This window comes from Camellia sinensis, chromosome 10, assembly GCF_055761805.1.
Source record: "Camellia sinensis isolate YWXY chromosome 10, ASM5576180v1, whole genome shotgun sequence".
NCBI classification, from domain to species: Eukaryota; Viridiplantae; Streptophyta; class Magnoliopsida; order Ericales; family Theaceae; genus Camellia; species Camellia sinensis.
Genome location: NC_138970.1, coordinates 131,272,137 through 131,287,429, shown reverse-complemented (window position 1 = coordinate 131,287,429; position 15,293 = coordinate 131,272,137). Strand labels below are relative to the sequence as shown.

Below are 15,293 nucleotides of genomic sequence, written 5' to 3'. Positions count from 1 at the left end.
TTTATATGAAGTTATCCTTCCCATAATGTGATATTTTCCAAGATTTATTAGTCTAATGCAATACTTTTAAATTGACAATAGGGTATTGATATTAGATAACAATGAGAAAATAATATGACGCATCATTTCTGCTTAGACACCAAAACAAGACAAGATAATTCAATTTGCTACATGAAGAGTTATAATGTTTGGTACAAAGCAGCGAATACATCTGCCAGTAGTATATGAAGTTCGTTACAAAAAGATTAAGCCTGAACAAAACTTACAGTGCCTCTTTATGATATTTCTCCATAGTTTCCCTCCATCCAGGCAAGATATCTTTCAAACGACCAAAAGACCAAACGGGTTAATACTGATTACAAACCAATACCATGTAGAATGCTCAAATGCTTAAATCACATCAAGTTGAATTAAGCTCTGATGTGTGTGTGTGTGTGTGTGTGTGTGAGAGAGAGAGAGAGAGAGAGAGAGAGAGATGATTGGGACATGGCATGAATTACACATACTTCGCACTTTCTTAAGACTTGAATGGATTTGGTAACTTACCAGAAGGGGGCCAGACATTGGGTCCATAAAATGGCTTTTCTATGTCAGGATCGTTTTCAGGTACTTCTATTCCAATGTAATATCCCTCCTTATAATCTCCTATATCCGTAAAATAGGATAATCAATATTTTTCTTTTTTATGAAACATGGATCTCTCTGTTATAATTAGTTTAAATTTAAACACAAATAAATCAAGAAAAATGGATCAACTGGAAGAAGAAAAGAATGGGACAATATAACGAACAAAACAATGTGGGTGGCATCTCAAAGTAGGAAGGCAACAACATAATTATGTAAACAAGGACATATATGAATGCATATAGGCTCAAGTTTGTTTGAGGCCTAAGGCATAAAAAACATAAATGAAGCCTTTTTAAGATTTTCATTTGAAATATATTTTTCTTTTCTGTTCAAATGCAAAATTACTAATTACATTCAAGTTTTCTAACATATCATTTGTAATTGTTATTGCGGGTAGTTCACTTATTGTTTCTTATGACTTAATCAATCTTAGGTTAAACTTTATCCATTTTAATTTTTTTTTTTTGCAATGTAATTGTTATAGATAAAAAAAACAACGTCCAATTAGTACACATTAATGTGCATTTGGGAGCGGAAATTTTATAATCATGGATACATTGGAAATTTTAGCTTTCTTTAATTATGCAATATATCAATTGAAGTGCTCCCTTCAACTTGCGAAACTTAATTTATAACTTTCAATTCCCAAAACAAATTTGAACATCGATATCATCTTATACAAAAATTCCAAATGCAAATTTAAGACAACTATCCCTACTTTTTTAACAGTTAGTGCGATTGCAAATTTATATTTATCATATTAAACTATATAAAAGTGAGGCCTTTTACTGTGTGGGGATGTTAGGCGAAAGTCTAATTTTCCTAGCACTCAAGCCACTTCTTGACACGCATGATCATACAAGCACAATATATACATATATATACACATACATGTCATGCACATACCAAGCTATACAATAGATGTCAACTTGTATTAAAAAAAGCATCATATTGATCTGATATTCACTTTGTGCTTATTGCTAAAAAGTAGTGTGACACTAGAAAAATGATAGCAGAGCAAACCATGTATTTGATTGACAGGATCCGAATGATCATTGAAAAGGGGAGTGTAGCCTCGATGTTTCTTGTTTCTAAGAACCTTCATTTTCTCACTTACTGGTAGATCAAAAAAACTTTTGCTTTGGTTAAAAACCTCATCCATAAATTCCTGGCTGATTCCATGATTGATCACATAGAAAAACCCAGAATCCAAACATGCCTGTAGAAAAGAGAGGAAACAAAGGATAAGCCAGGATATAAAAACCAATTAACAAAAAACGGTGTGTGTGTGTGTGTGTGTGTGGGTGTGTGTGTGTGGGTGTGAAAAAGAGAGAGATTAAAATTAAACAATATGGTACTTTAGTTCAATGACTAACTCATACAAAGAAATGGTAACACAATTGAGCAACTAAATACTAACTAACCTAATGGCATTGCCTATTTTTGTGGTTCAAAAAAAATAAAAATAAAAAATAAAACTAATAATAACATTGCGGTCAAAAGCTCTTGATCATCCACATTTCACTGTACAGAAAATTGACTAATTTTTGTAAATGTTAAGTTTAAAAGAGAAGCATAAAAAATGACATTTTATCCTAAATTCAATTCATAAATGGGATTTCAATATTTGATTCAATAGGTTGTTCACAGTACTATTTGGGTTGGTTAAAATAAGTTTTCCTATTTTTTCCATAGTTCAAAACCTATAAAAATTCGGAAATTTTACTTTGCTTTCCCATGATCCAAACAAATAGTGGCATAAGAATCAATTATAGTTTATACCCCTACACTTAATATTCAATCTCACTTTTCCCTTGACCTTTTAATTGCTCCGATCAATCCCTAGACTTTGAATCAAGTTATAATTTGGCCCCACATATACAAGCATCATTTCAAAACGAACAAAGAACAATCACAAAAATATTCATTACACTTAGCACCCTTATATTTTTACCGCAATCTCACTTTAGTCCTTCCACTCTAGCTCTTATGATCCAAGTACGTTACTAAAATCTCACACTTTTAGATCATCAATTTGGATAGAGATTTCAAAAAAAAAAAAGTGAAATATAAATGAAATATAGTTATATTTTCACTTACCATTTTGATTTCTAAATCTCTATCCAAATCCATAATCCAAACCCATCCAAGTTAATTTTTGAGTTAATTTTTCAAATGCTATTATAAGATTGAGCCTAATTGCAACTTGACTCAAAATAGAGTAGTTGAGTGAGATAATTAAAGGTTCAACGGATCAAATGAGATTGAAGGTAAACTATAAGATGCAACCTTATATTTTTACCACAATCTCACTTTAGTCCTTCTATGCTAGCCTTATCATCTATAATATACTTTTACTAAAATCTCAGTTTGTAGGTAAAGTATAGGATGCAAAAGTGTAAATTTTCCAATAAGATCCCAAGTTGAACACCGCTTATAATCTGATCATGCTTAAAGCACCAAACATCAACAATCAGACATGTTATTGGTTGGTCGAGGGGCCACCCACGTGGCATGTATTGTGTGGATTGTGATTGATGGAGGAGTAGGATTCATGATTTTATATTAAATAACTAAACAATATAGGGCATAGAGGCTTGTGATTAACTTGGAATATGATCACGTGACGCTACACATTTTTTGATCCGTATATAATCAATCAATCAAAAAAACCAGATATATGAGGGAGAGAGAGAAAGAGAGAGTGAGAGAGTGTGTGTGTGTACCTGTTTGAGTAAAGAAACAGAGTCATGAATGTCATGGCTGGAAAGATCGATACAATTGAGTGCAGGGAAGTTTTTAAAATCTCCAGGAGCTTCAAGAGCTTCGTTCGTCAAATTCTCCATTTCTAAAGATATAAGGTTCTGATATTTCCTTACCAATATTATCAATCAATTAAGGGTAAATTACACTCATACCCCTCTATTTTCTTGCAATATCACTGCCACCCTCTTTAATAATTGAAATACCAATGCACTCATACATTTGAAAATAATGTAACAATTCAGTCCTTCTGTCAGTCGGTTAATTCAATGAATAAGGGAACTTCTATTTACACCCCATTAATTATCTCAAGACACATCATTACTTAATTGACACCTGAACAATTTTAAAGTTTAATCAATACACACCCCAATATATCATCTTTACCCTTGAGATGTACACACATTCCTAATTAATTTAGTACACGAGTAATGTTATAGACTCAAAATTTCATCAAATTTTTTACAAACAACAATGATACAGAAAAACTACCCACTCTTCCACCTCCTCCATTTCATACTTTATGATCTTCCATGATCTTTCATAACTTCCTTCAACCTTCACTTCATGCTCCATGTGCTCCATCACCTTTCCAAATTTCATAACTTCTCATAACCTCCAAATGAGTAGAGGGTGCCACATGTCCTGCAATTATATAAATAATAAATAATAAAATTGTAGATTTATGGTGCTAACAACTGCGAATTGGCTTGAAAAGTTGTTTGCTTCCGAAGCAAATATGTCCCTATCTTCTCATTGTTCTTTGTATACTCTCTCTCTCTCTCTCTCTCTCTCTCTCTCTCTCTCTTTCCGATTTTGGACCCATCCCACTTCTTCATTCATCCAATTCAAGCATTGATAACCCAAAAATCAAGGGATTTTCATTCCAGTCTTTAATCTTATTCTTTCTTATCTACCATTTTTCTCTTCAACACAAGCCATTCTATTCCTCATAATAACTTTTGTTGTTTCTATGGCCAAATCCCCATTTTCTCAACCCATCCTCTTTCTCCTTCCTCGTCTTTCTCTACTCAACTAGCTGCATAAAGATCCATGTACAATCATCGCTAAAAATATGACATATTTTGTAAAAGAAAAATAATTTGGATCTCTAATTGCTGAGCTCTATGAGAGCTCTAAACATGTGGGTCCCATCTACTTGTGTGTATTTTTTTTTTATTTTTTTTTTTACCCATCATTAAGTGTATAGGCTTGTCATTACTAGAACCATGTGAAGAAAAGTCTAGCTATTATATGTTCATTACTTATTGATTGGTTTATTTGAAAATTCCACTCTATGATGATGACATTTCACTAATTCTAATTCCATCAATTTACGTGTAGTGTACAACCAACCAAAGAAAAGTTACAAGTCTTCGAATGAACTTTCATCTTTTGTTGTTTTGGAAACTTCAACCAGACAAATCAAGTCGACTTCTTCTAGCATGAAAGGTTCATTAAAATAATAATTTTAAATGGGACTTTTTTATTTTAAAATAAATTATATTCACCTCTTCAGTTTTAATATAATTATATTGGTTTTCTAAAATTTTAATTTATATAATAATTATTTTTTTTCATCAACAATTTGTGAGTTATATAAATAAAAAAAATAATATTATCATCTCTTTTATATGAAAATGCATACTTTACGTCATTTATTTTTTATTTTTCCACTATCTGAATTAGTTTTGATCAATTTAATCTTACTAAAAGAAAGATCAATATAATTATGTTAAAAATTATAAGACTTACGATAATTTTTTTTTCAAACATCACGGAAGGATGGTGTAATTTATCCTTAATTTTAATATTGATGTAAAATATTTTATTTTAAATTTATTTTTTCTAACTTTTTGATTGGCAAAATGACTAACATATGTGTGTGTCAATTTCCGACCACACTACCAATCAAGCACTCAGCTGGAGAATACTGGCAGTGTAACGCCCTCAAAATAACAACATCAAACCCATCAATAAAGACATGCATTGATATATAAAAATTCCACATTCTTCCATTTATCAAAATTTCGTTACAAAAAGTATTACATGTTAACGACAAAAGCAAATGGCCGTAAAGGCTTACAGCTTTTCAAGTTAACACTTGGTTACAACAAGAGAGTACTAACTCATTTGCACATTAAGCCCTTGGCTTGAATTTACATGTAATACATCAAAAATAAAACGACAAAAGTGTGTCCGCCTCTAGCCTCCCAAGCTATGTCCTTTGAGGTGGCATGCTACCTGTACCTGAAAATGATATTCCCACATAGGGTGAGCCACAGCCCAGTAGAAACATACTAAACCAAATATGAACAATGACTAAAAGATTAGCAGTTGATAGATGGTCAACACTAATACTTTCCCTTATCACACTTTACATTTTCATGACATACAAGTCCATATTACAACTCATTTTTCAATCCTTTTCAATTCTCAAATTACAACCATGGCTCAGAACCTGGCCAAACAACTCATATGAGACAGTAACTCATATCAAACACTTCCCATTTCATATTAGATAAGCATACTAGCTATATCACACAACAACAGATAAGCATACAAGCTATATCATCACTTCCATAGATATGCATATGAGCACTATCACACTTCCAATGACAAGCATATGAGCTCTGTCAACACATTAATAGATAAGCATATGAGCTCTATCTATGGAGTCCATCCCCTATCTCCTCCCAACACATCCGGTTTAGAGATCCATCCCCTATCTTCCCCTAAATCGTGGAGTACATCCCCTATCTCCTCCAACACAACACAATGCATATAAACAACAATTATGCACATCATCACATAATACATAAATTTAATGTATTCTTTCAATCGTCAATCTCAATGACACATTCCAGTGATTAGTTTCAGTTTGCCTAATCATCATGCATTGTCTACAACAATCACGACTATCCTCCACCGATAGCCCAAAGCAGTTATTTCCATATAGAAAATAAATGCAACAATGGATATATAATCAACATTTCAACTAGGTGAGTGATAAATAATCCAACTACACCCTTTAACCCCTCCCCTTTCCAATTTCCACTTTCTCAATTCAATTCCTCATTTCCAACAATTAATTATATAAATTAATCAATCAATGTAATTAGGGCACTTTCCATAATTAACATTTCAACCTTTAGGTTCCATTTTCATTAATGTTTTATCATTAATTTCACTCTTTCCATGCCAAACATGCATCTAGGCTTTATTTAGCTAAAACCCCAACCTTTGTAAATTTACACAAAAGCCCCAAACTGTCAACAAATTTCCAAACCAACCCCAACATCTCAAAATACTAAAATTTAAAGACAAAGCTCATAGAAAGGAGTAGGATATCCCTACCTCAAAGTTTGAGCTCCAATGGAGACGAAGACCAAAATCAAAATGCTCCAAAGACCAAGATTCTCGGATGAAAACGACGCCCTTGACGATCAACACAACTTTTACAAAGGCCGAAGGTGAGGAACTCACCCTAGCTAGACCAAAATCTAGAGAGAAGGCAAGATTTTAGAGAGAGGAGCTCTCAAAATGACTTTTAGAAAAAGTAAGAGAGAGAAAGAAAAGCAAAAAGTGATTCGAAATCACCCAACGGATAGCTCATATACGTATGACCCGCTCGAGCGGAGAACACGACGCTCGAGCGCCAAGAATAAAACTCTGGACACGCTCGAGCGTAATAAGGCCCGCTCGAGCGCCAAGACACAAGAATAAAGCACTTCCGCTCGAGCGCGAAAACCAGTCCGCTTGAGCGCAGATTTCCACCTCCCAGAACTTACACCCAGAAAGCACTACCCGCTTGAGCGCCAACAAACCCGCTCGAGCGTAAAGAGACCCGCTCGAGCGCAGAAATCACATCTGCAGAAGTTTTGCAGAAACCCGAAATACTAGAGATGTGCAATCCCCGCTCGAGCGCCAGAACACCCGCTCGAGCGCTAAACTAGAAACCGAACTCCGCTCGAGCGCAGAATGACCCGCTTGAGCGTAACAACAAAAACCTGAGCAACAAGGATTGGGACCAAGGCTTAACCAACCTGTAACAACCCTATTCAAAACATCCTAAAACTCAATCATGTGGAATTAAAGGACACAACAAGATAGATACCACTACCAACCTCATGGAACCGAGTCCGGAATACAACAGAATAGTAAAGGGATAACCGGGATCGCTATAACCTCCCCCCCTTAAAGAATTTCGTCCCCGAAATTTGGCACAAGTTTTTCAAAAACAGGTTTTATTCATTCTCAGTAATATTTCAACATAATATTAAACAACCCGACCCATTACCGGTTGATTCCATCTCTTTTCAAGGGGCATTTCACAACAAATGTTACAAGTGCATTATCAATATGCAGTTTTCTTCCATTTCCAACCATTTTCAACATGTATGGTTCACAGTTCATATCATAATCAATATACATGATACCACTCCAATTCTACAATATAGCCAACATATGCAATATTATAATCAACTCCCATATCAGGGTAAGTTCTACAACATATTTCCATTAAACCAAAACATTATCAATGTTTTACAACTTAAGGCATATATAAAGCTCTTAAGCCCAACAATACTACAAAGTCTAAATACAAGATTACACATCAATAAAAATGTCTGGATATTTCTCGCGGACCTCCAACTCATGTTCCCAAGTGGCTTCCTCCACTCCGTGGTGTTTCCACAAAACCTTCACCAAAGGAATGGTCTTGCCACGCAGGACTTGATCCCGCCTATCCAAGACCCGAACCGGTCTCTCCTCATACGAGGCATCCTCATCTACCTCTATGTCGGTCCAATCTAACACATGGGACGGATCCGGCTCATACTTCCGAAGCATACTAACATGAAAGACGTCATGTACTCCGGACAACTGCGGCGGTAAGGCTAAACGATAAGCAACCTCACCAATCCTCTCAAGGATCTCAAAAGGTCCAATAAACCGAGGGGATAACTTCCCACTCTTCCCAAATCTCATCAAACCTTGCCTAGGTGATATTTTCAAGAACACATGATCACCTACCTCAAACGCCAAAGGCCTCCTCCTACGGTCAGCATAGGATTTCTGACGACTCTGGGCTGTAACAAGCCTCCAACGGATAAGTTCAACTTTCTCCGTCGTCTCCCTAACCAACTCTGGACCCAACAAAGGTGCATCACCCACCTCGGCCCAACAAACTGGAGACCTACACGGTCGGCCATACAAGGCCTCAAACGGTGCCATACCGATACTAGATTGAAAACTGTTGTTGTAGGCAAACTCCACCAATGGCAAGTGCCTATCCCATGTCCCATTAAAGTCAAGGACACAACCTCGAAGCATATCCTCAAGGATCCGAATAGTACACTCGGACTGCCCGTCAGTCTGCGGATGATAAGCCGTACTAAAGGTCAACTTAGTGCCCAAGGCACTCTGCAAACTCTGCCACAACCTAGCAGTAAAACAAGGATCTCTATCTGAGACGATCGTCACTGGGACCCCGTGCAATCTCACTATGTCCCGAATATACAAGTCGGCAAGATGATCTACCGAATCTCTCACGCGCATAGGAATAAAGTGCGCCGACTTAGTCAACCGGTCTACAACCACCCAAATAGCATCACTACCCCGCTGAGTCCTTGGAAGACCAACAACGAAGTCCATAGTGACATGCTCCCACTTCCACTCGGCAATAGGCAAGGGTTGCAACAAACCCGCTGGCCTCTGATGTTCGGCCTTCATTTGTTGGCAAGTAGGGCACCTCGATACGAAAACAGCCACATCTCTCTTCATACCACGCCATCAAAACTGGCGACCAAAATCCCGATACATCTTAGTACCTCCGGGATACACCGCAAGACGTGAATGGTGAAACTCTCGGAGTACTTCCTCTCGGCAAGACTCCGGCACAAACAAACGGTCTCGGTATCTCACACTCAGGTCGGGATACACCGTCAAACTCTTCTCAACTTTCCCACTGGAGATCTTCTCTCGCAGGGATTCTACCTCTAGGTCACCTCTCTGTGCGCCTAACACTCTAGTCACAAGTGTAGGCTGCGCGACAACGGAAAACAAGGCAGCAGCCTCAACAGATTCGCCCAGTAGCAAATCAAACTCGCCAAGTGCTCCCAACATCTCCCATTCTCAGATGGCAATACAAGCTACGTCACTAACGGATTTCCTACTAAGGGCATCGGCCACAACATTGGCCTTTCCCGGGTGATAATGCAACTCAAAGTCGTAGTCCTCAATGAACTCCATCCATCTTCTCTGCCTCAGATTCAAGTCTCTCTGTGTAAACAGATACTTCAAACTCTTGTGGTCCGAGAATACCTCGAACCTCTCACCATAAAGGTAGTGCCTCCAGATTTTCAAGGCAAAGATCACTGATGCTAACTCTAGGTCGTGTGTAGGGTAATTCTTCTCGTGAATTTTCAACTGACGTGAGACATAAGCTACCACGCTCCCCTCTTGCATCAACACACAACCCAAACCCTCTCGTGAGGCATCACAATAAACCGCATAACCCAACCCTCTCTCCGGAATAATCAAAACCGGAGCGGTGGTCAATCTAACTTTCAACTCTTGGAACGACTTTTCACAAGTCTCACTCCATACAAACTTGACCCCTTTCCGCGTCAACCTAGTCAACGGCGAAGCTAGCCTGGAGAAATCCTTCACAAACCGACGGTAATACCCAGCTAATCCCAGAAAATTGCGGATCTCAAACACATTCTTAGGCTGTGCCCAACCTTGCACTGCTTCTACCTTGGATGTATCAACAGACACCCCTTCCCTGGATACCACATGGCCTAAGAATTTCACCTCTCCTAGCCAGAACTCACACTTCCCAAACTTGGCATACAGCCTATGGGCTCTAAGCAACTCAAGCACCACTCTCAAGTGTTCCTCGTGCTCCTCCTCAGAAGGTGAATAGATAAGGATGTCGTCCACGAAAACGGCTACAAAACGATCCAAGAATTCCCGAAAGATCCGGTTCATCAAGTCCATAAAGACTGCCGGTGCATTGGTAAGCCCGAATGGCATCACCAGAAACTCATAATGGCCATACTGCGTACGGAAAGCCGTCTTAGGAATATCCTCCTCCCTGACCCTCAACTGGTGGTAACCCGATCTCAAGTCTATCTTAGAGAAACAACGGGAACCCTTCAACTGGTCAAACAAATCATCTATATGGGGCATAGGGTACTTATTCTTGACCGTAGCCCGATTCAACTTCCGGTAGTCTATACACAATCTCAAGGCACCATCTTTCATTTTAGCAAAGAGGGCCGGTGCTCCCCACGGCGAAACACTAGGGCGAACAAAGCCCTTATCTAGCAATTCCTGGAGCTGAACTTTCAACTCAATCAACTCTGCTGGAGCAAAACGGTAAGGTGCCATAGAAATTGGCGCTGTGCCGGGCACTAAATCAATAGAGAACTCTATCTCTCGATGAGGTGGCAAACTAACAAGGTCTTCGGGAAAGACATCCGAATACTCACATACCACCCTCGGCAATACAATCTGGGTCTCATCACACTCACCACTCTCAAAGCTAGCGAGTAGACCACTAAGCTCACTTTACCCTCGCGAATCATACCCCGGTGGCAAAACACAACCAACCAGGTCTCCCAAGAAATGGAACCACTCCCCGCTCAAGGTACATAACGTGACCCTCTGGCGCTAGCAATCGATAACAGCCCGGTATGACGATAGCCAGTCTATACCCAAAATAACATCAAAGCCCTTCATGGGCATGACAACAAACGGAAAAGGAAGCCTATGGTCGGCGACCTCTATATCACAACCTCTAACACCCTGTTTCAAGATCAACTCACCACCAATAGGCGATACCACAAAAAATAGGAGATGCTAACTGTGATAACTCCAATTCCAAAACAGATGCAAATGCAGCAGATACAAAAGAATGAGATGCACTTGTGTCAATCAATACACTAGCAACCGAGTTGCAAAACAGAAAAGTACCTCTCACTACTGATGGAACCAGTACTAAATCCTGCGCGGTAACAGCATACACGCGCCTCGTAGGCCCCTGATCTACCTGCTCACCCCTCGGAGCAAAAGACTGCTGCACAGACTGGGATGACGAAGCTCCCAGATTGGCCCTCGAGGCCTGCACAGACTGAGTTGGCTGAAAACCCTGCGTCTACCTAGAACCAGACGCTCCTGAAGTAGCACTCAACTGCGGACAATACCTCTTCTGGTGCCCAGGCTGACCACACTGATAGCAAGACAAAGGCTGGCCCCTGCCCTGACTCTGGCCCTGAGGTCTAGCTGAAGAAGAAGCAGCTCGCTGACCCCCTCCCTTCTACGGGCAAACCGAAGACTTGTGACCCAGCTGGCCACACGTAAAACAAGTCAGGCCTCCCTGACTACCTCTCCCCGAGCCTGCACTTGGCACCGGAAAGGTCGATCTAGCAACTCCACCCTGAGACTGCTGAGGATTAGGACCCCTCTGTCTCCTGCCATCACCCTGACCATCTTGGCCCCTCTTGGAGCCTCTCTGCCCCTCATCCTCCTCCTGCATCATGAGCTCCATATGAGCTACAACATCCACTAAATGTCTACACTCTCGGATGTAAGACCCACCAACTCTCAGCTTGAGGCCCCGCCTCAACTTCCGCTCAAACTCATAGCAACGGCGTTCTTCGGACGCCACCAACTCAGGTGCAAACCTGGACAAACTAGTGAAAGTGGCCTCGAACTCCGCCATAGGCATACCCTGCTGATTAAGCCGACTAAACTGATCCCTCAGCTTCTCCCTAGCCACTGCAGATAAGAACCTCTCCTGGAAAGCATTTACAAACGCCTCCCATGTACCACAAACACGAGCCTTCTCGTACTTCCACCATTGACCCGCATCTCCCTTCAGCTGGAAGGATGCCAAGGTCACTTTCAGTGCCCCGTCCTCGATGCCAAGCATTTCGAACGTCTTACTCAATTGTTCCAACCCCTCGTCAGCCTTCAGTGGCTCCTTTGGATCCCCAACAAACTCGTCCGGGTTAGACCGGAAGAATTCCCTCTTCAAGAAAGAAGGCCCTGCCTCAGCTGTCTGATTCCCAGCCCTGAGAATACCCAAAGCCCCTGCTATCTCTCGTGCCAAGGCACTCATAGCCTGTTGACCTGTTGGCTCGGCCACGTTGGCCTGACCAACTCCCTCCTGCACTGCCAGAACCTCCTCCGGTAACGGTACTTCCTGCCTCGCAGGCCTGCCACGCCTAGTACCTCTTCCTCGTCCTGACATCCTAATAAAGGTAATACAGAATGTTAGCACATTCACAAATGTGCCAAAACTAAACACTCACGTCCTAGTGCATGGACGACTGTAATTCACTCCACGTAAGCACATAAACACAAAAGCACTTACGAATTTCATTTCCGGATAATGACAGTCCCGAGGCGTTGCTAGAGTTCCGGTTAGAAACAGCATTGATCAAGTGCCTTTCCAACAAGACTCCCAAAAACCCAAGGATCCAATCAACATCCTAGAAACTACATTCCATACCCACATAGTCACATAAGCATGTTATCAATTAAGCACATAGTATATGACACTACATTTTAGTCTCTATCAAGCGAGACAAACCCATTGTGATCCTAATCACTTCCCACGTACCAAAAGTATTCGAACCCGGTACGCTCTGATACCAAGTTGTAATGCCCTCAAAATAACAACATCAAACCCATCAATAAAGACATGCATTGATATATAAAAATTCCACATTCTTCCATTTATCAAAATTTCGTTACAAAAAGTATTACATGTTAACGACAAAAGCAAATTGCCCTAAAGGCTTACAGCTTTCCAAGTTAACACTTGGTTACAACAAGAGAGTACTAACTCATTTGCACATTAAGCCCTTGGCTTGAATTTACATGTAATACATCAAAAATAAAACGACAAAAGTGTGTCCGCCTCTAGCCTCCCAAGCTATGTCCTTGGAGGTGGCATGCTACCTGTACCTGAAAATGATATTCCCACATAGGGTGAGCCACAGCCCAGTAGAAACATACTAAACCAAATATGAACAATGACTAAAAGATTAGCAGTTGATAGATGGTCAACACTAATACTTTCCCTTATCACACTTTACATTTTCATGACATACAAGTCCATATTACAACTCATTTTTCAATCCTTTTCAATTCTCAAATTACAACCATGGCTCAGAACCTGGCCAAACAACTCATATGAGACAGTAACTCATATCAAACACTTCCCATTTCATATTAGATAAGCATACTAGCTATATCACACAACAACAGATAAGCATACAAGCTATATCATCACTTCCATAGATATGCATATGAGCACTATCACACTTCCAATGACAAGCATATGAGCTCTGTCAACACATTAATAGATAAGCATATGAGCTCTATCTATGGAGTCCATCCCCTATCTCCTCCCAACACATCCGGTTTAGAGATCCATCCCCTATCTTCCCCTAAACCGTGGAGTACATCCCCTATCTCCTCCAACACAACACAATGCATATAAACAACAATTATGCACATCATCACATAATACATAAATTTAATGTATTCTTTCAATCGTCAATCTCAATGACACATTTCAGTGATTAGTTTCAGTTTGCCTAATCATCATGAATTGTCTACAACAATCACGACTATCCTCCACCGATAGCCCAAAGCAGTTATTTCCATACAGAAAATAAATGCAACAATGGATATATAATCAACATTTCAACTAGGTGAGTGATAAATAATCCAACTACACCCTTTAACCCCTCCCCTTTCCAATTTCCACTTTCTCAATTCAATTCCTCATTTCCAACAATTAATTATACAAATTAATCAATCAATGTAATTAGGGCACTTTCCATAATTAACATTTCAACCTTTAGGTTCCATTTTCATTAATGTTTTATCATTAATTTCACTCTTTCCATGCCAAACATGCATCTAGGCTTTATTTAGCTAAAACCCCAACCTTTGTAAATTTACACAAAAGCCCCAAACTTTCACCAAATTTCCAAACCAACCCCAATATCTCAAAATACTAAAATTTAAAGACAAAGCTCATAGAAAGGAGTAGGATATCCCTACCTCAAAGTTTGAGCTCCAATGGAGATGAAGACCAAAATCAAAATGCTCCAAAGACCAAGATTCTCAGATGAAAACGACGCCCTCGACGATCAACACAACTTTTACAAAGGCCGAAGGTGAGGAACTCACCCTAGCTAGATCAAAATCTAGAGAGAAGGCAAGATTTTAGAGAGAGGATCTCTCAAAATGGCTTTTAGAAAAAGTATGAGAGAGAAAGAAAAGCAAAAAGTGATTCGAAATCACCCAGCGGATAGCTCATATACGTATGACCCGCTCGAGCGGAGAACACGACGCTCAAGCGCCAAGAATAAAACTCTGGACACGCTTGAGCGCAATAAGGCCCACTCGAGCGCCAAGACACAAGAATAAAGCACTTCCGCTCGAGCGCGAAAACCAGTCCGCTCGAGCGCAGATTTCCACCTCCCAGAACTTACACCCAGAAAGCACTACCCGCTCGAGAGCCAACAAACCCGCTCGAGCGTAAAGAGACCCGCTCGAGCGCATAAGTCACATCTGCAGAAGTTTTGCAGAAACCCGAAATACTGGAGGTGTGCAATCCCCGCTCGAGCGCCAGAACACCCGCTCGAGCGCTAAACTAGAAACCGAACTCCGCTCGAGCGCAGAATGACCCGCTCGAGCGTAACACCAAAAACCTGGGCAATAAGGATGGGGACCAAGGCTTAACCAACCTGTAACAACCCTATTCAAAACATCCTAAAACTCAATCATGTGGAATTACAGGACACAACAAGATAGATACCACTACCAACCTCACGGAACCGAGTCCGGAATACAACAGAACAGTAAAGGGATAACCG

At 40.0% G+C, this 15,293-nt stretch overlaps 1 protein-coding gene across 5 annotated transcripts in view; it reads right to left on the bottom strand.

The window, feature by feature from the left end:
• Positions 1-4,555, bottom strand: part of LOC114306887 (azadirone synthase LFS) — a 175,017-nt gene extending 170,462 nt beyond the window's left edge. Inside the window, exons 1-4 of one of the 5 annotated variants that reach the window (XM_082892359.1) lie at positions 3,354-4,555; positions 1,651-1,846; positions 547-645; positions 267-318 (exon numbers count right to left, since the gene is read on the bottom strand). In XM_082892359.1, coding sequence (XP_082748485.1) covers positions 267-318; positions 547-645; positions 1,651-1,846; positions 3,354-3,473 — 467 coding nt within the window. In that variant the 5' untranslated portion in view covers positions 3,474-4,555. The remainder of the gene's footprint in view (positions 1-266; positions 319-546; positions 646-1,650; positions 1,847-3,353) is intronic. The other 4 variants (XM_082892357.1, XM_082892356.1, XM_082892358.1 and 1 more) reach the window with 4 other exon arrangements.
• Positions 4,556-15,293: the final 10,738 nt, after the last annotated feature.